Source organism: Gavia stellata, chromosome 3 (genome assembly GCF_030936135.1).
Source record: "Gavia stellata isolate bGavSte3 chromosome 3, bGavSte3.hap2, whole genome shotgun sequence".
Classification (NCBI taxonomy): Eukaryota; Metazoa; Chordata; class Aves; order Gaviiformes; family Gaviidae; genus Gavia; species Gavia stellata.
Window position 1 is genome coordinate 50,204,759 of NC_082596.1, and position 23,111 is coordinate 50,227,869.

The window sequence follows — 23,111 nt, forward strand, 5'->3', positions numbered from 1 at the left end:
ATAAAGAGAAGCAAGCCTAAGATTCCAGTTCTCTAACCTGTTTGATATAGCTTTGCTCACTTACAAATTAATTTTTAACAAATTCTATCCCCTCTAATGCCAGAGATCTCAGTGCTTTGCTACATCTGTTTAGCAACAGAGTAGCAGCATGTGGGAGCCTCATTGGAAAAGGAACTTTTTCCTACAAATGCGAGGGAATGATGAGCCTGTTCAGAAGGTGGCCAGCTATACCATCTGAAATCAGAGGCTCTTAAACAGTATAGGAAAATCAGCCTGAGGTGGTAAATGGCAGTTCTGCGGTCTGGCCAGCAGCACTCCTGTAAGCACCTAGGCATGGGAAGAGTTGGAAGTCTCCCTACAGTTTTTATTGGCAGTGCAATGACTTGATCTGTCAACCTGTAATGAAGATTGAATTGTCTGTTGTCACTGTCTTCATACTGTCACATGCCAACTGCCCTGTAAGGTACAGGATTCCTTCAAGTCTAGAATCAGTGTGAGTAGCACAGTGCATAGTACTATGGTGAATCAGGCCTCGGGGAATGCTTCACCCCTATGCAGCATGACAGAGGAACTCTAGCCTCAAACTGGTTTTGCTCCTCCTTAAATGGGACTTCTGGCTCAGTGTGGAAGTCCCCAAACTGAAGGTTGCCTGGACTGTGAAGATGGGAGCCGTAGGTATACCAGCAGTGGGATTAGCTGGGATTACAAAGTCTTTCTAGTGAAACATTAAGGGCATGGGAATCTCTGATCTACGAGGCTAGGTATGGTCATGATCTTGTTTGAAGGAAACCTTCATCCTTATAATTGAGAGAGGCAGGTTTCTCTCTCCAGGAGAGTTCTCGGAGGCACATCTGCTCGCGTGAGTGCCTGGCACCAAGCTGGGAGTTTCTACATCATCTTCTGATGAAACTTCTTGTTTCCTCAGTTACCACTAACGGCAGTACCAGAGTAAGTTAAATCCAAGAATGACAAGGTTCTGACTTCAAAAGTGCTGCTCCTGCTAAGCAAAACCCCAACCCAGTCTCGTGTTGAGGTGTTACATTGATTGTGTTCTCTTCAGGCTCTGTGCTCATTTCTGAGAAAAGCAGTATAAGTAATGTTTGAAAATGTGCTTTAAAATAAAAATGTTATTGTGTGTCCATGACTATTGTGAGTAAATGTTAATACTTCCTGCTTTTTGCTTTTCCTAGCCTATTGACTTCGAGACCAACAGGATGTTCGTACTTACTGTAGCTGCGGAAAATCAAGTGCCTTTGGCTAAGGGGATTCAGCATCCTCCTCAGTCAACAGCAACTGTGTCCATTACGGTCATTGATGTGAATGAGAGCCCATATTTTGTTCCAAACCCTAAGCTTGTACGTCAAGAAGAAGGGCTACTTGCTGGTAGCATGTTGACAACTTTCACTGCTCAGGACCCAGATCGTTACATGCAGCAAACCTCTCTAAGGTCTATATAAACATTTTGCAGTTATTTAACAACTGGAATGGAATTTCCGTGTTATAGAATAGGTGGGGAGCAAAGAGACTGCCTATGAAATGACTGCATTTACCATAGCACGCAGCTATACCAATACCTCCTGTAGCTTTTGTGCAGCTCTCTCTAAAGGGATTTTTGGCTGTAGAGAAGGTGACCTGACCAGCATTCATAGATGTGTAAACTGGGTCATCTTCTAATGCTAAGTCCCACTTCATCAATGTAGAATGAAGTCAAAGTATACATGGCATCCCAGCAAATTCAGTCAGAGCAGAATATGCTTGTGTGAACTAAGATCATTTGCAATTTAAATTAACCAATAATTCTGACACGGCAGCAAAACCACATCAGATTGTTGGCCAAATCTTAAGGGGTTTATTCCCATTTATTATCCAGCAATGCAAAGTGCTGTTGTCCATCTGTGAACTCTTTTACTGATAGCTATGATCACAATTTGATCATAATTTGTCTAATATGTAAAACTATGCTAAATGAGAAAAGTGAAGAGGATAAAACATGGAAATCTTAAAGTATATTTTTGTATACCTCGTTTAAAACATGGTCATTGCTTGCAAAGCTAGGGCACAGCAACTAGACTTGGGTCAGGACTCAGGTTTCTAGCTTATCCAACAGCTTTTTTAGCTTATGTGGAGGAAACTCTAACTTACTTTCTGACTTTCCTTTCAAAATCAAGGTTCTGAGAATTTTATTTTCTCTTAATTTTGGTTAGCTGTTGCTGATACTTTGCTCATTTCTGGACATAACCATCATAGACGTGATAGCATGAGGACTTAAGGATATGTGCATTTTTAATGACCTAAGATAGCTTGCACTTGATTAATGTCAAAGGGCAAATTTATCAGATAGAAGGATGATTTTGAAAGACACTCCTCTTTCAAATTAAGATGAGAAGCATGCAGTAAAACCAGGGCCTCTAAAATTAACTTTAAGTGATATTGGAAGCGCTAGAATAATGTGAGTTAGTGCTACCCTAACATTCTTTATCCATTGTTCTCTCTCCTGTTCTCAGCAGTCTGATAAGTTAAAAGTTAGTATGAACAGCTCTGTAGGTATAGAACAAGCAAGAGGGATCCTTAATGAAATATTCTAATTGAGTCTGAATATGGATGTTATATAGTTTACAGTAATTGTATGATTTATTCCAGTTACATGATAACTTACATGGCAGGGCACTTCAAAAATCTAAGTGTGGGACTGTTTTTAATATGTGTTTTCAAGAATTTTAGCGACAAGGCTTAATAAGTGGAAATTCGTGAAATATTGTCTCTAAATTCCAAAAATGTGTTCAGAATACGAATTAAAATACTAATATTGACTTTGTAGTCAATATTTCTGTTGGCAGATAAATAACACATCTTGTGATCAAATACACAGGTACTCAAAACTTTCAGATCCTGCAAACTGGCTGAAAATTGACCCTGTTAACGGACAAATAACTACTACAGCTGTTTTGGACAGAGAGTCAATATACGTGCAAAACAATATGTATAATGCAACATTTCTTGCTTCTGATAATGGTATGCATTAACATTGTATATGTTTTCAAAAAGCTTTCTTCTGTGTGGTTGAATGGCATTCAATTTTACCAGGACAGAAAACAAGATATGCTAAGAATACATCCGGTCAGAAGTCTGTATTAGTGTTAGACTCTGTATATTTCCCAGCTACTCAGGAAATGGGCTGAAAAAATTCTATGAGTTTGGATAAAGGCACTGGCATAGTTACATTAGTTGAGTTTACAGGAAACTGAGAAAACCTGCGCAGGAGTACAGTAGGCTGAGTGAATGCACAGCATGAGTGGTCTTTATGGGTAGTAACGTGTTGAGGGGAGGGGTATTGTATTTTTCCACGTTCAGGCTACAGCAGTGCAGAGGGAAAAGTGTCTTTTCATTGTCAGTTTGTTAATGACAATTAACAGTCTGTGCTCAGAAACAAGTCCTTTGAGTTTGCCTGGAGTGCTGTACTGTTCATAGCTGATACCAGAAAGATGGGCAGGTGCAGTTAGGAATGTTCTCGCATTAGAGGGGAAAACTGAAACACTAGGACTATTTACCTTGGAGGGAAGACAAATGGTAAAATTTTGTGAACCGATACAGTATAACAAAGCTAGATCAACTATTTCTATCCCTTTGGTTCTGTTCTGGAGAATAAAATTAAATGGAACTGGAAGATTGGGGGGGCTAGGGGTGGAATGAGAACCATTGCTAATTATACTGAGAAATTCAGTGCCACATGTTCACATAAATGTGTGACTTTAACAAGGTTTGCAGAAGCATCACACATTCAATATAGATAGCAAGAATGTCTAGATGTAGTGTGCTGAACGTCAGTATTAGAAGGAATTTAAATAGCACACTTGTAGTAAAGGATGATCGTAAGTCTTCAAAGTTAGAAAATAATTTCTCTAGAGGATGAACTATCCCAATTTTGCATCTTTTTCTCTGAAGGATTTGATGTCGACTGTCTTTGCAGAGGCTGTCTAGTCAGTAAAGTAGTTGAGTCCCTGATCTGTGGATATGCAGTTATTTGCTGATTTTTGCTAAGTAGGGCAGTTTTTCTGAGGACAGGCTACATAAGAATTTTTGTGTTAGCAGGAGCAGTGACAGTGTTAGATTGGCTTGGTAAAGACAGAATCCCAGAACTGAGGTGAACACATGTACGTGGTAATTGAAAAGTGTTGATGTAGCTTCAGTTAAGTAACTTTCCAACTGGAAACAGGCTCAATACCATTTTCTTTTCTTTAAGGAATCCCTCCGATGAGCGGAACTGGCACGCTTCAGATATACCTGCTGGACATCAATGATAATGCCCCCCAAGTGAATCCAAAAGAAGCCACAACTTGTGAAACACTACAGCCTAACGCTATTAACATCACTGCTGTAGACCCTGACATAGATCCAAATGCAGGCCCGTTTGCCTTTGAGCTGCCTGACACACCTGCTAGTATTAAGAGGAATTGGACCATTGCTCGAATTAGTGGTAATTAACATTATAGAAAATGTAATCATTTTAAAGAAAGTATTGCATATGTTTTTCTGTATTTTACTTCGGTGTTATTTCGCAACATACATTAATTTGGTTAATATTAATAGGAAAGCATCTTAGTGTAAGTTCCTCAAAGAACAAGAAATTCTGAGAAAGAAAAGATGTTCACAGTAATAAAGAAGTCTGTTATCCTGAGTGGGTTGAACAATAAGTTAACGCAGAGCTCAAAGAGGAGCCATTTTTGCCAATACTGTTTTAAACCCACATGAGCAGTGCATTACTTCTTAACAAGTGCCTTATTTTCACACACAGGCGATCACGCCCAGCTCTCTTTAAGGATCAGGTTCCTGGAGGCTGGTATCTACGATGTGCCCATAGTAATTACAGATTCTGGAAATCCACATGCATCTAGCACTTCTGTGCTGAAAGTGAAAGTTTGCCAATGTGACATAAATGGAGACTGCACTGATGTTGACCGGATCGTTGGCGCAGGGCTGGGCACTGGTGCCATCATTGCAATTCTGCTTTGTATCATCATCTTGCTCAGTGAGTAGATCGATCTCTTAATCCTAACTCTTATTCTTGTTTTGCAAGTACCATCTTATGTTTTAGTCCCATGTACCTTGACAAAGATGGGGGAGTGATTAAAGATTCAAGTCCAAGAATTATTGCTGCTTAGTTTAATGTCTTGGACGAGTATGAAAACTTCTGATGGTAAAGGATTAGGAGTCTGTGAGACAGATCATAACTAGCACTTGCATGGCAGTCAAGCCCCACAGTGGGTTCGTGAAAAAGATTTTTCCGTGTATGCCCATGGGCATTTGTTATTATGTCAGTGAGTGACCAGGTTGAAGATGTGATTCGCCCCCAGACATCTAGTCTGTCTGATGCTGCTGGTACTGGGTGATTTGATGCCACCTGCAGCGGGTAACAATGCCTTTAAGGAGTGCTCTGGTATTACTACTATTTTGCTTCAGATTAATGTAAGTAGACTATATGATGATTTTGTAAAGTAATACATCACAGCCCTTCATAGAAGGCCTGACAAGCAGGCAGCCATGCAGGAATGGAGATGTGTATGTTTGTTCAAGTACTACATAAAGCTGTGCTAGTATTTTATTTTTGTGTCAAGTGTGCTCAATAAGGGAAATGACTAAACATCATGACTAAGTGTCTGTCCAGTGTAGTAAATTAGATGCTAGGTCTCCTACACATTATGGTTAACTGATTTCTGATTGTGGTGGAACACAAGGAAGTGATTAACCTGTTCAGAGTATACTGTGCACCAGTCCAGAACATATAAAATGTTGGAAAGTAGTTATTTAAAAAAAAATAAAAAAAAAATTTGAGCCTGGCTAAGCCTATGGCTGTACACAAGTGCAGTACAATTATTTTCCTGATATAAGATACCCTTAAAATGTTAGGTATGGAATTAACAGAGCCTTACCGAAGCTATTAAATCCTTTAAGATATTCTTCCTGTATTGACATTGTAGATACATTGGAATTTCTTTCCATGAAGATGGCTGTAATTGGAAGCATGCCTATTGTGTTAAAATTCATTTACTCACATTTATTCTGGTTTGTTTCTCATTTATTTTTCTTTAACAGCTTTAGTTTGTAAACAGTATAACTTGAAATTGTTGCGCTAGAAGATTAAAAATGTATAGCTCTAAATGCCACTGCGTTTTCCTCAACCTTGATTCCTCTTGCTTCTAAACATAAATCTAAACTTAGGCAACAATATGGTCTGTTCTCGTGAAGTGCTGAGCCGTATGCCCAAATGGCCTAAGCTTGGTGATGTTTAAACATCAGAATTACTTAAAATATATAAATTGTTATATATTCTTGGGACATAGCAGAAAAAAATATAACTAATAAAATCTTTTAGAATTCTTGCCACTACTGGAGAGATGCCTTTCTGAATCCAGTGTTGTATGAAGCTTGGTCTTTCTTACTTCTTTTCATGACAAGTTTATTTTGCAGCTGTGGAATGGATTTGTGACTTACGACCTTGAATATGTGATTGATTTCCAAATCAAATTGCCTATAGTAGCCTGAGTTTAAACATTTCTTGCTTAAGCTGCCTTTCATGAAATCTTTTATTTAAAAAAAACCCCATCATCCAGAACAGTCAAAGCCAACTTTTTTGGCTTTTTGCTTCTTTTCTTAAATGTTGGTGTTAATTTTGTACAATTTTCTGTGGCTGTACTTCAGAATCAAGATGTGGTTTTGTCTTCCCTTTTTGCAATGTAGTTTTAGTTTTAATGTTCGTGGTATGGATGAAACGCCGTGATAAAGAGCGTCAGGCAAAGCAGCTCTTGATTGATCCAGAAGATGATGTGAGGGACAACATTCTGAAATACGATGAAGAAGGTGGTGGAGAAGAAGATCAGGTGAGGAATGTTTAATGGTTTTTATGTATAGATCTGCACTTCACTCTGCACTTTATCTATTTTGTTTCTATTGACACATTATGATACATAGCTAATTTTTGCATTAAATCCTGAAGTCAATGTTTTAAAAGCCTGAAATACAACATTGCTTTATCATGTTGTTTTTTCATGTTCCAGAAATACCAATTGCTTGCCTTTTGGATGAGATGTAAAACCAGTGTCTTGTCCACTTATAGTCACAGCATTCTGACCATATTCCAACTAAAGCTGTTATATTAAATGAAAATTAACATCCACTCTCATGGCAATCTGTAAACCTTCTTCATTCCTTGTCTGAGATCCAGTTGTACAAAATCAGTAGTGCAGAGTGCCTAATACAGTCTGTTCCAAATATGACCCTTTTTTGGTGGTGGGTGAATGCCTTTCTAGATATACAGTAATGTTGGCTATTGAGAGATTGGCCACTATTGGGATTTCAGCTTGGAAAGTATTTGTGTTTCAAGTAGCTGTCAGGGCACATCTGTGTTTATTCAGATACCTTTTCGGGCCAGTGCCATATGCATTTACTCTCATGTCACCTCTGGTTGAACCACTGCTGATATGTCAGAGGACTAGGAGTGATGTGTATGTGCTAAGAATAGCTTCTTTTTCCCCTCTCTCTCCAAGTTAGTGAATTTCCAAGCAGTGTGATTTCTTTCCTTCAGAGGAGGTTTATTAAGTGCTTAATGAACATGACAAACAGTAGATTTATGCACGTTATTAGTCGTAGAAGTAAGTGTAATAATTACAAAGGGAACAGTGCATAGAATAAAGCCTAAAAAATTTTCCAGTAAGAAGCCTTGAAAAATTAAGTGTAATTCTTCCACACATCTCAGTCACAGTCATCTGGCACTTGAGTTATCTGAAAAGTGTCTGCCTTCACTGGTACCAACATTTATCGCTTCTCTCTGCTTGTTTGTCTGAAATTTGTGTTCCCCTTAGTAATTTCCATGCTTCCTGCATTTCCCCAAGTACTGTTCCTACTTCATGGCTTTTCTGCGTAAGTTTCTTTTTAAGCAATTTGCAAAGGAAACTTCAGTTTATGCAGTTTTGGAAAACTGCTTATGTTACTAAATAAATTGAAGACAACCCTTTGAGTCTGTGTATGTATTCCAGGTGTTTGTGCACAGATAGTTTGAGTACAAGAATTGCACCCTGTGTGTGCATCTGTTATTGCACAGAAAAGTTACAAGCTTAAACATGAAGAAAACTCAGTCCTGTGAGAACTAATTTTCCAGCTGACATATCCCCAGCTCTTGTTCACCCACAATTCTCTGGAGGATCTGTTCAGCAATTTTCATGTGGTTTTGATTTTTAATTCTTGTCCATGCAACCCTCAGGATAGAGTCAGTAAGGTTCTTGGAATATATACTGTTCATTGGGAAGTCATAGGTGATGCTAGAGTAGTGTTGGGAGAGGTTGTGCTGCAGATCAGAAACTTTAAGCATTGTTGTAACAGTGTACAATGAGAATAAAATATTTAATAGTTTAGAAATGGTGCTGAAGTCTCTCCTCTGTCCATCTTGTACTGTGCTCCTCTCCAGTGAAAGTGCTGTCTTTGTGAGAGGTATAGTCAGGGTAGTGCGGCAGGAGGTAACATTGTGTGAATGCCGTAGAGATTAGCAGGATGTAAATCATCCATAAATGCAACCTTTCACCAGCAGTGAATGAGCATGGTCCACGCAATGGAAGGAAAAACCATCAATGGGTGGAGTAGCAGCGAAGTAGTAAGAAATGTGAAATTAGGATCATTTCCCCTCACAGTGAGCCGAGGAAGCATCTAGGCACAGAGAGGTTTAAGGGCTTTATAGAAAGTTGAGTGATTTTTAGCCACAAAACCCCTTTTTACTTTCTTAAGAAAAATGTTAAGGCCAGTGTTGCAAATTAATTATGTTAGCTGCTAGCCACATAGTTCAGGTACACTGGTTTCTTTCCTGATCCATTGAGCAGTAGACCATAGTGTCAGAGGGTCTAAAAGGTCTTTATACACTCCAAACGTAACAAACATTGCAGGAAAAGAAAATAAAATCTCATACAAAGTATAGCAAGCTTTTATAACTGTTTCTGTAGCAAGAGCTTTAGACCACTGTGTAGGCAAAAAGGGGGTAGGTTCTCCCACAGCTCCAAAGTTAGGAATTTGTTCCTGTCCAGAATGGCTGAATAGAGAGCACAAAATTTTCATGTAGGCACTTAATTTTCTGTCTACAATGGATGATGGAAATAAGTTCTGTCTTACTTTTCAAGGAGATTATTTTACTTTATTTTGGTTTGACGCATGTGCTTAACTAGATGATAATAGTTCCGAAGTTCATTTGTTCTTGGTTCCCTCCTTGCCCCCCTCACCTCCTGTACCCAGGGGAAAGAGGGTGTATTATATTTGGTTGGGTTTTACTTGGTTTTACAGGCATTTTATGTGAGATTTAAGAACTTGGAATGCTAAGCTTGCGAAATGTCCCAGCAAGTTCCCTGCAAGTAGTAGTCTCATTTTTGCAAACTGTGGCTTAGCAAAATACTGTACGAGCAAAGCTGTGTGCAGAACATTGTGGGCAAAAGGCACCGGCCATAAAGATCTTTGCATTTTTGTCAAAGTTAAAGTGTTCTAAAAAAGCGTGAGACTGCCATCAAAAATCTATTTTCAGAATGAGGCCTCATAGGGTAAAACTGCCACTGTTCTATTAAAATCAAGAAAAATTATTTCATGTCAACCTTGCATCCACAAGTCATCAGCAAATGACAGAGGAAAATGCTCTACGTCAATACTAACTTTTTATGGTGCACTCTCCCCAAAACCATCAGGATTGATTGAACTAGCAGCTTCAGTAGAAGGCAGTGCACAAGGTGACTCAGAAACACAAAACCATCCAACCCAGGGTGCATCTCATGCAGCAAAATAGAAGGGAATGCTCAAAGCTTTATGTGAATCTCAGTGAAAACAATATTTTAAAAGCTTCAGGTATTTTCATAATCTGTACCTTTTAAAATTACTTCTATAGCAAGCAAATTAACTTAGGCCTTTTTAAAATGACCTGCTTTTCTGGATCAATACTTGAAGATTTACCCTGTGTGGTCTTGTATTTTTCTTGTTTATCCCAGATGCTTAGGTGACTTGAAGATATGACTGGTAGGGCTTGAAGATAAGTGATAGAATTTAGGACTCTTTGCATCCTGAACTAAACTGCTTTTAGACTTGTGGCTTTGCTCTTGGAGTAATTTATTTATTTAAGAGGGTTTATTTATTTATTTGGAAGCAATGCAATTGGGTTTCTTAGCTGTCACAGCAGACCCAGAAACTCCTAAAGCATACTCGGCATGTTCCTTTCAAACTCTTTGTACATGCTATCAGAGTAATGTCTCCTGCAACAAATTTGATGAGTTCCAAATTCCAGTTAGTTCCTCTGAGTCATTGCAACTGTCAACAACAAGGTGGGATTCCTGCTTGGTTTTCCTTTTTTTTTTTTTTTTTTTCCCCCCCCTCCTGTACTAGCATTTCCAAGGAATTATGATGTGAAGTCTGTCATAAAAGAGCAGTTTATTCCATTGTGAAGGTCTGTTAATCCCATCTGAGGCCATCTTGGCCTGCTTTGTTCACTCTGACAGGCTGAATGCTTGTGAAGCAAATGGAGGTTCCTGAGTGATTCATAGTCTTCCTCTAGCCGGGCATTATGTACACAGTGTGTACATGTGATCTCCAACGTGATTTCCATTGAGAAAAATGCTTTTCATTCCCTAAGCCAGAAAAGCTCTTGAGTTGCAGGTCATAACTGAGGTCAGCCTGCTCCCCACTGAAGAACGTTGTCAACACCAGAAATGTTCTGGGCTTTTTACACCTAAACTTCTGTTTCTTGGAAACATGGGCTGAAAAACTGACTCTGAAAGCTGTACAGGACTCTTGTCATTCCAGGCAGAAACATTTTTTCCTGGTATCAGGAAAGATCACTGTACTAGCAGAAGTTGGGGACAAAGGGAGGAAGGAGAGGAGGCAGAGGTATTCCAGGTAGAAAGTCTGGGATTCTTCTCAGGATTTTGTTTAATAGTTTCTAGTTTTAACAATTTGGCTACCTGACTTACAGGAGCTGGGCCATGAGAGTCTTTGAGTCAGCATCATTCCACAGAAGTCAGTGGGACTGGTTTGGGGAGGGGGGAAGTGTTGTGGGGTTTTTTGTTTTGCCCTTTTTTTAAATTGCATCTGAATCTTTAACCCAGCAATTGGGGTGGGGGACACTACTGCTTGCTATGTTCTGAAATAGATGTGCCGAGTTTAGGTACAAATTATGAAGCTGGTAGTAACTGTGCTGATTATTAATGGACTGCATGATCTAGAGCTTGTAGTTGTTCAGCAAGTGAGATACAAATGACAAATATTCTCCCCCAACAGGATGTGCTCTCAACTTGTAACACTATTGTCAGTTCTAAATACCAAAACCCCATGTTGGCTGGGTGTTAAAGCACTTAGCACATGTCTGCAGCATAGTTCACACACATAGCAGATCACAGCCCATAAGCATCACTAATTTGTTTTCATCGCATATCTCGGGCCATTCGTGCGATGTACATTGAGGCAGTGGGTGCTTGACTGGGATACGTGCAGCATATGTCAACCTGATAACTGCGATACCTTTTTTTTCCATTTAGTTGCTTGTGTATACATCTCATTGCACAAGAAGATCGTCTCGTCTCCTTTGAGCCCATTTCTATACTGTCTTCTGAATTTTAGTAGTACTTGCTCATGCAGGTGGTCCTGTTGAAGCAAGTTGCCTGAGCAAGTGGGTGGTATGCTTTGAAAGTATGGCAGATCAGCTGTTTTGAACCTGTATTTTAATCTTGCCCTCATCTCTTCAGCACAAGAGTTTCCAATGCAATAATTTTACTATTATTCAAAGTATTATTCTGCGTAAGGATTCTGCTTGTTCTTTCCTATATCACCTCTTCTTATAAGTCTATTTAGACATTAGGCAATAGCTTGCTTTTTGTCATGTTTTATTACATGTTTATATAGAGAAGGAAAATAGTAGCATTTATTTTAAAGGTGATAATAGCATTAAAAATAAAAATATGATTATTTTTATGTATGCAGGATCTAAATTCTAAACAGAAATTGCTCCTTTATAGAAAGGGTAGCTTGTTCCAGCATTTATGTGTCATTGATAAAAATGAATTGAGTAATCCTTTGGATTTTTTGTTTGGTTTTTTCTTATCGTCATAAATTTCTGTATGTCTACATCTTGAGCTTACATTGGTCTTCTGTGCTGGATCTTGTCATAACCTCTGTTGTAAACATGACAGTGGTCCTGTCCTGGTTTCGTCTGGGATGGAGTTAATTTTCTTCCTAGTAACTGATATAGTACTGTGTTTTGGATTTAGGATGAGGGTAATGTTGATATCACACTAGCATTTTAGTTGTTGCTGAGCAGTGCTTACATTAAGTCAAGGACTTTTTAGCTTCTCACACCGCTTTATGAGGTGCCCAAACTGGCCAAAGGGATATTCCATACCATAGATTGTCACGCTGAACAAAAACAGGGCGGCACGTCCACTTCTCAGGAATGGGCTGGGCATCAGTCAGCAGGTGGTGAGCAACTGCATTGTGCATCACTTGTTCTGTATATTCTTTTATAATTATTATTTTATTTGGTTTTTTTCCTGTCCTATTAAACTGTTTTTGTCTCAACCCATGAGTTTTACTTTTTCTCTGATTCTCTCTCCCATCCCACTGGGGGAGGTGGAAGTGAGCGAGTGGCTGTGTGGTGCTTAATTGCCAGCTGGGGTTAAACCACGACAGGTCCTTACCTACTTGATGAATTTTATAAATCCATTTGATTATATTTTATTTTCACCACCCTGTCTGTTATTCAGATCATTTACTCTCACTTTCTAATCTTTATTTTGCATTGCATTAAGATTGGAACATGTTTTATGTTTAGAAATTTTAATGATAATGAATGAAATAACTGTTGCTAAGATATCCCGAGGAATATACAATATTATAATTAGAAGGTAGTTATTTTGGGGATTGTATTTGCTTACTAAGACATTAACTTCATTTTTTTGAATGAGTGACTCGTGCAGTGCTCCTGTGGAGGGATTGTTGTAATTCCTTGGTGAATCTTTATCTCATCATACAAAAAGTAATGTTCCCATAATTCCATTACAAAATTGTTTTGTGTTTTATTTGATCCTATCTAGAACCTACGCATGTTATTGTGTTTTATCTGCAGCTGGAGTTTAACTTTCACCTTTTTTATTATTAAAAAAGATAAGCTAGCTTCTTGGTTATCTTAAAAATTATTAACTTGTAATACTCCAGATGCATCTGTAATAAAAACAAATGGGAAAAACAATATGGCAGAAAGTAATCAAAAAGTGAGTGGCAAATAAAGAGCAACTGTTAGCGCAGGCATTTTAACTAGCCTCCCACCTGCAGCCTACATCTAGTCAGTACTCTGTGCTTTGCTTTTTTTGGAGTCCCATTATTTCAGCAGATGTAAGATTTAGGGTGGGTTGGAGCGTTTTGCAGAACTAAGGCAATATTTTACTTGCAAATTTATTGTAATTTTTTAGGGTGATGTTTGGTGGGTTTGGGGGTAGAATAGTAAGATATAGCAGGAATGGTTTTCGCTACCTTTTTCTTTTTTTTTTTTAAAGACCTTGGCAGATGGGAACATTCAGCTGTGTACAATATTTCTTCCCATGCTTCCCCATCCCATTTCTCTATTGGATCAGACAGTAATTGTCTTTGGAACACAAAACAAAGCAGAACATGTGTTTTATCCATAGGTACTTCAAGTCATAGTTTGCACTATTTTCTTAAGCCAGCAATAAAATTGGGTTTGCACTAAGGCACCATCCTGTAAAAGGGGTGGGTGAAATGCAAACAACTGCCAATGTTGCTTTACATACACTTAGACTACTGCAGCTGATTTTGTTCAGTGAATGACGCTTACAGCTTTCACCATCAAATTAAGTGGTCTGGTGACAATTAAATTGATTATTTCTTGCATGGGGATAGATCTGAACTTTCATATTTCTTTGCAAAGGCTGCATCCTTTGAAAATGGGAAACAGGTGTAGTGTGTTTGTTGTATTAGTCATATGTCCAGGCCTGTATTCATGCATAACCAAAGCTTTAGTAAAGGTAAAAAACCAAGTCATCCCTAAAAGTGTATAACACAGTCTAATGAATGGCCAGGAAATAAACTGAGACCTCTTAGAGAACAGAGAAGCCAGATTCATAAATCATTAATGAATATGTCAGGTTGCATGGACTAGATTGTATCACTGTTAATGTTAGAGAAAACTTCTTAGTAGTGGAAAGCTCAATTAACATGTAATAAATTCCAGTATTTTCAGAGTTTTCACATCTGGAAAAAAGTTAGTCCCGCCTATGCATAGCAACTTACAGTTTTAGTAAGTTGTGGTTTGATTCTGTTGTTTGTAGTTCTGCTTTATAATGTTCCAGTATGCATTCATATAAAGCATGTCCAGTTACTGTGTAAATTTTTACTTATGTTAAGTTTTTGCCAAGAACTTAAGTAAATCTTCTAATATACAAGCACAACTAGAATGGCTAATCCAGGAGGAAAAAAAGTTAGCTTTATAAAACTAGAAGCTTCTGAGAAACTCTATTTCCTGGCCTATTCCCTCATTTTTTGTCAGCGATTGTAGAATCTGGTAACTGTCAGTCAGAAAGGAAGATGTTTTTTAAAAAATCTCTCCTACTGCCATAACCAATGGCTGCTGTATGAGGGATTATTACTCAAGTGCTGTTAAATGAACAGCTGCCTTGCACCAGAGGAAGTTGTTTAAGGGAAGAGATTTTGAAGGCTGCATTATCTTTTTTCTCTGTAAATCAGTGATTACTGGGGGTATAAAATGGCCTCTTCTTCTGTCCTGGACGTTTCTTCTATTCAAGTTGAGATACTTGGACTGTGCTTCAAACTACTGTGTAAATGTTCTAAAAGAAGTGCTTTTGGGGGTTTTGGACCCTTCTGTCTACACGTCTGGTAAGGTGGTTAATTTGTAGGGCTTGGCTAGCTGGTTTTGACATTCAGCACTGTCTCACTGAAATCTCATGTTTCAGGAATGTGAGGTGGGAGCTAGTAATGGTGTAAGTCTTCACTTAAAGCTTTCTAGAACTAAGTGAATAGCTAGTAAGGTCAACGTAATCAGCTTGGAGGGGATGGGGTTGGTGGGGTTTTGCAGGTTTTTTGTGATTGTTTAATTTCACAAGACGCAAATTCTGATAAAATGCCCTTTTAGTACATCGTGATTTTATTTTCTTTATTAAAACAAAAGCAAATCAAAACCAGAAGTTTTTATGCTTCAATACAGATGTCAGGGGTTTTTTCAGCAAGAGCAAATAGTGATGCCAGAGATACTAACGAAAGAGACAGAAGTGCTGGTGGTTACATCAAGAGAGTTATAGTGATAAAGCATTAAGGTTATCATCTCTTCAACCAGAGGTAGTTAGCTGTATTGTCTCATCCAGTGATATCAGATCCCTTTATAAACAAGGGGAAAGACAAGGGATCGTTCAGCTTGCTTCACTTAGATCCCTGTCGTAGAATGGGAGGTTTCTGTTTCCCTGTTGACTGTAGACTTGGACAACTAGACTAGTCTAAATTTTTGTTTTCTAAAGGCCTGAGTTTTTGCTACACGCAAAATGGGAGCAAACTAATATGTTCTAGCAACCTTCCAATAGAGAAAAACTAGTACTAGATTCTCCCTTCCATCAACAATCTAAGCTTGTTCAGAAGTTTAAGGAGAAAAACAAACAAAACCTCTGTTTTGAGAGGAAGGGAAAAGGGAAGGAAGGGGAAGAGGTATTTGTTGTAAAATTGCTGGTGTTAGGGCTAAACGGCATATATAAGTAAATAAATACCTCTGACAAAAATTGGCAGCCATATGCATTAGATGCTTACAACCTTTGCTGAAGTATGTTTCCAATGGAGGGCCTAGTCTTGTTCCTCATTAGTCTCTCAGCAGATTTTAATTATGAACAAGTTATATGGAAAAAGACTGGAGCAAAGACAAAGCATTGTTGACTTGTGGTCCTAAAATTAAGAGTAGAAATAATGACCCAGAATGTTGCTGAAAGCTGGCTGTCTCAACCTACTCTAGCATGGAATCATAGAATCATTTAGGTTGGAAAAGACCTTTAAGATCATCAAGTCCAGCTATAAACGTAACACTGCCAACTCCACCACTAAACCATGTCCCTACGCGCCTCATCCACATGGCTTTTAAATACCTCCAGGGATGGTGGGTTGACCACCTCCCTGGGCAGCCTGTTCCAATGCCTGACAACCCTTTCAGTGAAGAAATTTTTCCTAATATCCAGTCTAAACCTCCCCTGGTGCAACTTGAGGCCATTTCCTCTCATCCTATCACTTGTCACTTGGGAGAAGAGACCAACACCCACCTCTCTGCAACCCCCTTTCAGGGAATTGTAGAGAGCGATAAGGTCTCCCCTCAGCCTCCTCTTCTCCAGGCTGAACAACCCCAGTTCCCTCAGCCACTCCTCATAAGACTTGTGTTCCAGACCCCTCAACAGCTTCGTTGCCCTTCTCTGGACACGCTCCAGCACCTCAATGTCCTTCTTGTAGTGAGGGGCCCAAAACTGAACACAGTATTCGAGGTGCGGCCTCACCAGTGCTGAGTACAAGGGTACAATCTCTTCCCTACTCCTGCTGGCCACACTATTTCTGATACAGGCCAGGATGCCGTTGGCCTTCTTTGCCACTTGGGCACACTGCTGGCTCATCTTCAGCCGGCTGTCAACCAATACCCCTGGGTCCTTTTCCTCCAGGCAGCTTTCCAGCCACTCGTCCCCAAGCCTGTAGCATTGCATGGTGGTGTTGTGGCCAAAGTACAGGACCCGGCACTTGGCCTTGTTGAACCTCATACAATTGGCCTCGGCCCATCGATCCAGTCTGTCCAGATCCCTCTGCAGAGCCTTCCTACCCTCGAGCAGATCAACACTCCCGCCCAACTTGATGTCGTCTGCAAATTTACTGAGGGTGCACTCGAACAGCATGTCTTGTTCTTTCTCTGATGTGCCACAGTTTTCTACTTAGCTGTCACTTCTGCAGTTAACTATCTTAACAAACTCTGCTTGAGACTAACCTTAAAGTCTGTTCAGGAGCTTTATGTAATACGTGAAAAGTTTTCCCATTTTTCTAGCTGTGAATGCAGCATTGAGTGAAAAGATGGAATTTCAGCAGCCCTAAACAGCTTATGCCCTGGCTCTTTAAAACATTTTTCCTTCTTTCACTTTGCAATAATTGAGTATAGTTGGCTTTAGACCGAATGTTGAAACAGCTGGAGTCATTGCATGGTGCTGTGTTTGTATGGCACTAAGGCAGTTTGGGGAGATGGTGGATGACTTGCCATACCTGACTGATGTACAGTTAGTATTGATTTTAATGATACGAGAGATTTGAGAGTCTGTGGTAATAAGCACAATGGATCTTCTCTTCCTGTCCAAACACTAACAGACCTGCAAAATAAATTTCCCCTGATAGAAGGCTAGATGGCAGAAAAGAAAACCAAAGTGGGAGTCCATGTAAGGACACATTCTGCACTGCTGTTGCCTTGCGGATGGCAATCTTTGCTGTCTTTTTAGCTATAGAGTCTGGAGATGTCTCAAATTGTATATACACACAAGAGGATGGTCTTAGACGTGAAGATACTAGACTGACTGACTTGATTCATACTGCATTTCTGTATGAACACTAGTCAGAAAAAGAATTGTATGCATATGCAAATGGGTGGAAAAAACATTTTATCTTTATAAAACTGAAATGACCAGAGAGGCTGTCCTGGTTTTAATATATTGTTATTTAACCATACCTGGTTTAATTCCTCCATAATGAAACACTTAGTATAAAAAAAGCAGTGTTTTTCATTTCTCCCTGTTAGTGTTTTCCACCTTTATCTTCTGGGTGGGTATGAAAAGCACTCTTGTGTTACATATTTATAAATTCTAAAAAGTACATTCTTCTCTGTTTGATAGGATTTTCTGATAGTATGTCTCTAAACTATTTTGATTTATTTTACGTAATAAAAAGCGAAAGGATAAAAAGTTCTGTTTACTTTCCTCTAATTCATACCGCTTCATGGAGATCGCTTATTATTCTGTTTGGTACATGAAGAACCGAAGGGTAGAAGTTACAGCTCTGCCCCAAGGAACTTGTAATCTAATTAAAGCATATGAAACTGCATTCTCAGATCTCAGTGGAGCTGTTCCACCTTTTTTGACTATATATTTGTGTGCAGTCAGCTGAGGACCCAAGTAACAAATTAGAAGGTTACAGTTCTCCCAACAAACTACCTTCACTGCTGTCAACAAACCTCTCCTCCTGTTGGAAACTCTGGTTTTGGGGTCACAGTAGGTCATACTCTCAAAAAGGACCTACATCCCGTCAGGTGACAGCAGAAGTAAATGCTTACATTCCTTCCTTTAGGAGCCAGCAAGGAACCAATGAAAATGTAATTGTCTGCACAGATCACTTCCAGCAAGTTGAGATTATAAATAAGATTTTTACCAGAACAACACTGTTGAATAATAGAGACTGATGATAAAGAAGCTTATTCAGGATACTCCTCAACTGCTTGGATTATTTGTGGGGCACGGTATCTGGCATACAGTAGAGTTGGCATGAGCCCCAGTCTACTGGTAGTTCGTGAATGGCTTTAGTTTAAGCCTTCAAGCGCAGTTCTTTGTTCTGCATTTTTACCAGTGCCTTGTGCAAAGGCATCCTAGAGCATGACTACCTTCTAGACATGACAACAGTGAGGTGAATGACAATGCTGAAATGCATCACACTATGCAAATAGTATTCAGGCATATCTATCTTAAATGCATAAACATTCATCTAATTAAAATTTTTATATACATACTGCTTATCGGAATTCATAGCGGTATGCTAGCTTCATCAGTCTGCCAGAGTTTGAAACTGCAGCATCAAGTACTTAATGAACAGATCCATGAGTAATCTCTAGAAAGTGCTTAGAATTAAGGCCAAATCTGAGGAGCTTTGTACTTCTTATGACATTTTTCCCCCTTTGGCTTTCATATTATGGAAGCCACATGAAATCAGCAAGGAGTCTCAAATTCATTCTTTGAAGGTATTACAAAATGCTGCAGAACAGTGCACTTGCCTCTTTCTGAGAATGAGAATGTCTGGTATTTATTTGCTTAGACAAATAAGAGTTGGATTTGGCATCTTTGGTCTATGCAGTAAAACACCATTAGTAGGCCAAGTGTTTAGTCTCTTAATAGTACTACTCAAATCCTTGCTTCTCAATGGAAAACTTATGAGAAGCTCTACAAATCTGATGGAATAGAATCAAAATGGTAGATTCAGGGAGTATAAATCAAATAACATCCTGTTGGTATGCAAATAACAGTTACTGACTTATTCACAGTAAGCATTACCATCCTGAAAACAGAACTGGTGAAATGATACTTTGCGCTTTCCCTTTTTTCCTCCTAATATTTCACCCTGATAGATATTGTTTGAAAGTCTCTTAATGTACTGTCCTTTGTTTCATATTTTGCAGGATTATGACTTGAGCCAGCTCCAGCAGCCTGACACTGTGGAACCAGATGCCATCAAACCTGTTGGAATCAGACGTCTTGATGAAAGGCCAATCCATGCAGAACCTCAGTATCCAGTCAGATCAGCTGCTCCTCATCCTGGGGACATTGGGGACTTCATTAACGAGGTAAAGGAGAGAAAGAGAGTTTCCTCCTAAGATCTGATAAGCTTTTATATTTTGTTTATCGAACTCTGCATGAGTAGTTGTTATGTTTGAACATAATAACTTTTTAAAACTTATTTAGACAATTAAAATTGTCTTGCTAGATAGAAGTAAATATGTTCTTTTAAAGTGCAGACAAATTTAATTAACTCATTCAAACAGAAAGGGAAGATATGTCAATTAACATCTGTACATTTGTATTAATTACATTCATAATATGTTATCAGCTGCAACCACAGTATCTCCAAGCAGGATTATTCTATGGGTCCCAAGTAATAAATAAACTAACAAAATTATAGTTTAGCCTAAATTAATTTATTAATCCACAGTAATTTAATAATGTAAGAAGTTAATTTTCATTTTCCTCATACATTACCCTTTGAATCCATATAATACTGGAAATTCAGTCCCTTCAATAAGACCAAAAGAATTCCATCAAATACGATTAGTGAGCAGGGCAGCTAAATTAAATGTTACGTAAGTGCTTTTAATACTTGTCTTGTTATAGAGCTTTAAAAGTCTTTCCATTATCTTTGATTCTTCGTAATAAAGATAAACGTAAGTAAGATTCAGACCATACCAGATTACTCACAGTTCTGAAAGAAATGCTCCTACAAATATTTGTTTCATTATTTCTATCACTGGTTAGTCTTAAATCATTGGTTTTGTGGTACTTAAGATACAATGTGTTTCTTGTGCTTGCTGGTTATAGGAAAACAAATACTAACCCAAAATTTACCACTTAAAAATAAGCTATGTTCTGTAGATGAGTAGTAGTAGTAGTAGTAGTAGTAGTAGTAGTAGTAGTAGTAGTAGTTAATTATTTTCTTTAATTTTCTCATATCTTCCTTGGCAACTAGAGCTGCACAAGTATTGCAGAACTGTTTTTGCAAATGTGTTTATTCTTGTTTGCTTTAAAGAAAAGTCAGGCTAATATACTAAAGCCTTTTGTTTTAGCAAGCTGCAGAAAATTGAGTTTGCTCCTTTTAAGGTATACAGTGATACAATTGTGGAAAAAAAACCTACAGGGAGATGACTAGCAGGAAACATACAAATATTCTCGTAAGACATTGTATTCTAAGAGACTCCAGGTTTGGGGAGGAGCTGTATTAAAAAGACATGTCTCAACAAAGAGGATTTTTGCATGCCTTGCACTTCTAAATACTACAATTATCATTGGCTTCTGGAAGATAGTGGAGACATGGGACAATAAAGGGCTCACATTGTTGGCCAAGGCAGCGTGTACACAAGAACTTCCTTGTGCTTCCTCGTCTTCTTCCAAGCAGTCAGAGTTTCCCATCCTATTCTCATACAGCTGTAACCAGACACTACCCACCTGGCAGACAGTCAGGAAGAACCCATAATCCTCAATACCCTGATTTTTCTTGTCCTCAAAGCAGCTATCAAGCTCTCTTACAGAGCCAAGACAAGGAATGAGTGTGATTCTCATGGAAAGCCAGAAAGGGGCCAGAGTTTGTCCAGCCTCCTACAATTTTTCAATTACTTAGCAAGCTGCTCTTGCAATGCTATTTTTCAGTAGGTTATTGCTCTTGAAGATTATAGCATCAATGTGTACACATGGAGCTGTAGAAACATTACATGCTGTCTTGATTTAACCCAGTATGTTTATATCACAGTACAGACGAGCATGGAGCATTCTTACTGTCTATTGTATTAGATCAGTACCTCCCTTTATGCTTCCCCTTGCCATCTACCAAAAGAGAAAGCTTCTCCCAGCTATTCTTACACAGTAAAATCATGTCAATAATGTCATTGACTCTAAAATAAAATTAACCTTGGAAATATATATGAAATTAAAGAAAACATGGCAATTTTCTTGTCTGCAAATTAGCTCAGAATTAATTATATCCTCTGATTGAAAGGAACTATATGAGGTGGTTGCTATGTTTCAAGCATTATATATTTAGCTTCTTTTTTTCATAAGGTATTTCTTTCTTAGGATTTCACAGTAATGTATCATTTTACCATAGGGCATTCCACCTAATCCTCTCCTAGCAGACGGTAGCCACCCAAAGGTTGTCCATGCTCTGTCTGTTTTGCCAGAAGTCTGAGCAAAATGGAGATTTTATTTCTCCAGAACAGTTTCATCTTAATTTGTGTTTTATGTTAAAATTTCCCATGGCAAATGTGATTCTAAAAACTCTATTGGGGAAAAAAAATACCAGTCTTTCAAAGTAGTACTCACTATTACAGTTAAATTTCCAAATTATCAGCATCTAGAGCATAAACATTCAGGCTGCACAGGTTTTCAAACTCTCTTCAGAGAATTCCACCTGCAATCCCGGCAAGATTATACCCAAACAAATTGGTTAAGTTCCTCTCAGTTTTACTTGGAGTAAATGGAAGAAATACCTTGGGTAAAACCCATACCAGATGTTTCTTAGTGCAGTTCATACAGAAGATATGTTGAGCTGTGAAAACAACATAGCAAGATAAGACAGGGCAAAGTTCATCTCTCTCTGCATCCACCTTCAACATTATTAGGTGTTAACTTTTCCTTTGGGCAGCCCTAACCCAAACTGCCTGCAAAACTATCCCAGTCACTTGCTGAGCAGGGAGAGGCTGCTTTTGAGTTGTCAGTACCTCAGTAGCAAAGTCTGCATTACCCCATTGGTTTGAAAAGGTGCAACACTTTTGGAGATCAGTCTGGTCTTTTGGAGGAATTGGCCCTATTCCCAGAGAGGCTGATCAGCATGATCCTTTGGGATGCTGGCCCATGTGCAGGAATTAATTTAATCTGTTGAATGCTCACCAGCACCTCAGATACACAGCCAGCATTGTTCAGATTAGCCTCTGAATTCCTCCAACTTTTGACAAAAAAGAACTATAGCTCATTGGTTTCAGATATTGGAGGATTTAGCTACCATTGCCAAGCAAGCATGGGGTGTTTTTTTCTTCTTACTTTTATTACAGAGCCATAGAAACAAAAAGTGAAAAATACCTAGTGGGTCATTTTGTTTCTTTCCTTTTGGCAGTACTCTGTTTCTTCTGGTATATTATTTTCTAGCTGTCATCCATTGTATTAAATCTACTTAACTCAATGAGACATACATAAATACGTGTATTTTGTAGTGTTCTAATGACTTCTCAGTTGAAAAACAAGTTACAAGTATGATAAAAACTTCAAGTATTTTTATAACACTTACAAAGTTAAGATAACACATACAGAACTATCAACTTTCTAAAATAAGAAGGTTCCAGAGGTGCCTTATAATCAAAATATATTTTGCAGGCATAAGCTAAATGACCTTGGGGACTTTCTTGTTTTGTCTGTTTCAATGGATAGATGAATCTCTAATTTAAGGGGCAAAGGGAAAAATCTGCTTTTCTTCCAGTCCAGTGTACAGATGAGTCAGTGAAATAAGTCATGTGTTATTAAGAATCCTCTGTAGACCTTGTTTTCCATTTTGAGCCT

At 38.6% G+C, this 23,111-nt stretch overlaps 1 protein-coding gene across 1 annotated transcript in view; it reads left to right on the top strand.

Annotated features, from left to right (window-relative positions):
• The window catches only part of CDH2 (cadherin 2), a 122,600-nt gene that overhangs the window by 94,281 nt on the left and 5,208 nt on the right, over window positions 1–23,111 (top strand). Inside the window, exons 10-15 of the mRNA XM_059815687.1 lie at window positions 1,191–1,447; window positions 2,870–3,012; window positions 4,241–4,474; window positions 4,793–5,026; window positions 6,736–6,875; window positions 19,475–19,639. Of these exons, the coding sequence (XP_059671670.1) occupies window positions 1,191–1,447; window positions 2,870–3,012; window positions 4,241–4,474; window positions 4,793–5,026; window positions 6,736–6,875; window positions 19,475–19,639 (1,173 nt within the window). The remainder of the gene's footprint in view (window positions 1–1,190; window positions 1,448–2,869; window positions 3,013–4,240; window positions 4,475–4,792; window positions 5,027–6,735; window positions 6,876–19,474; window positions 19,640–23,111) is intronic.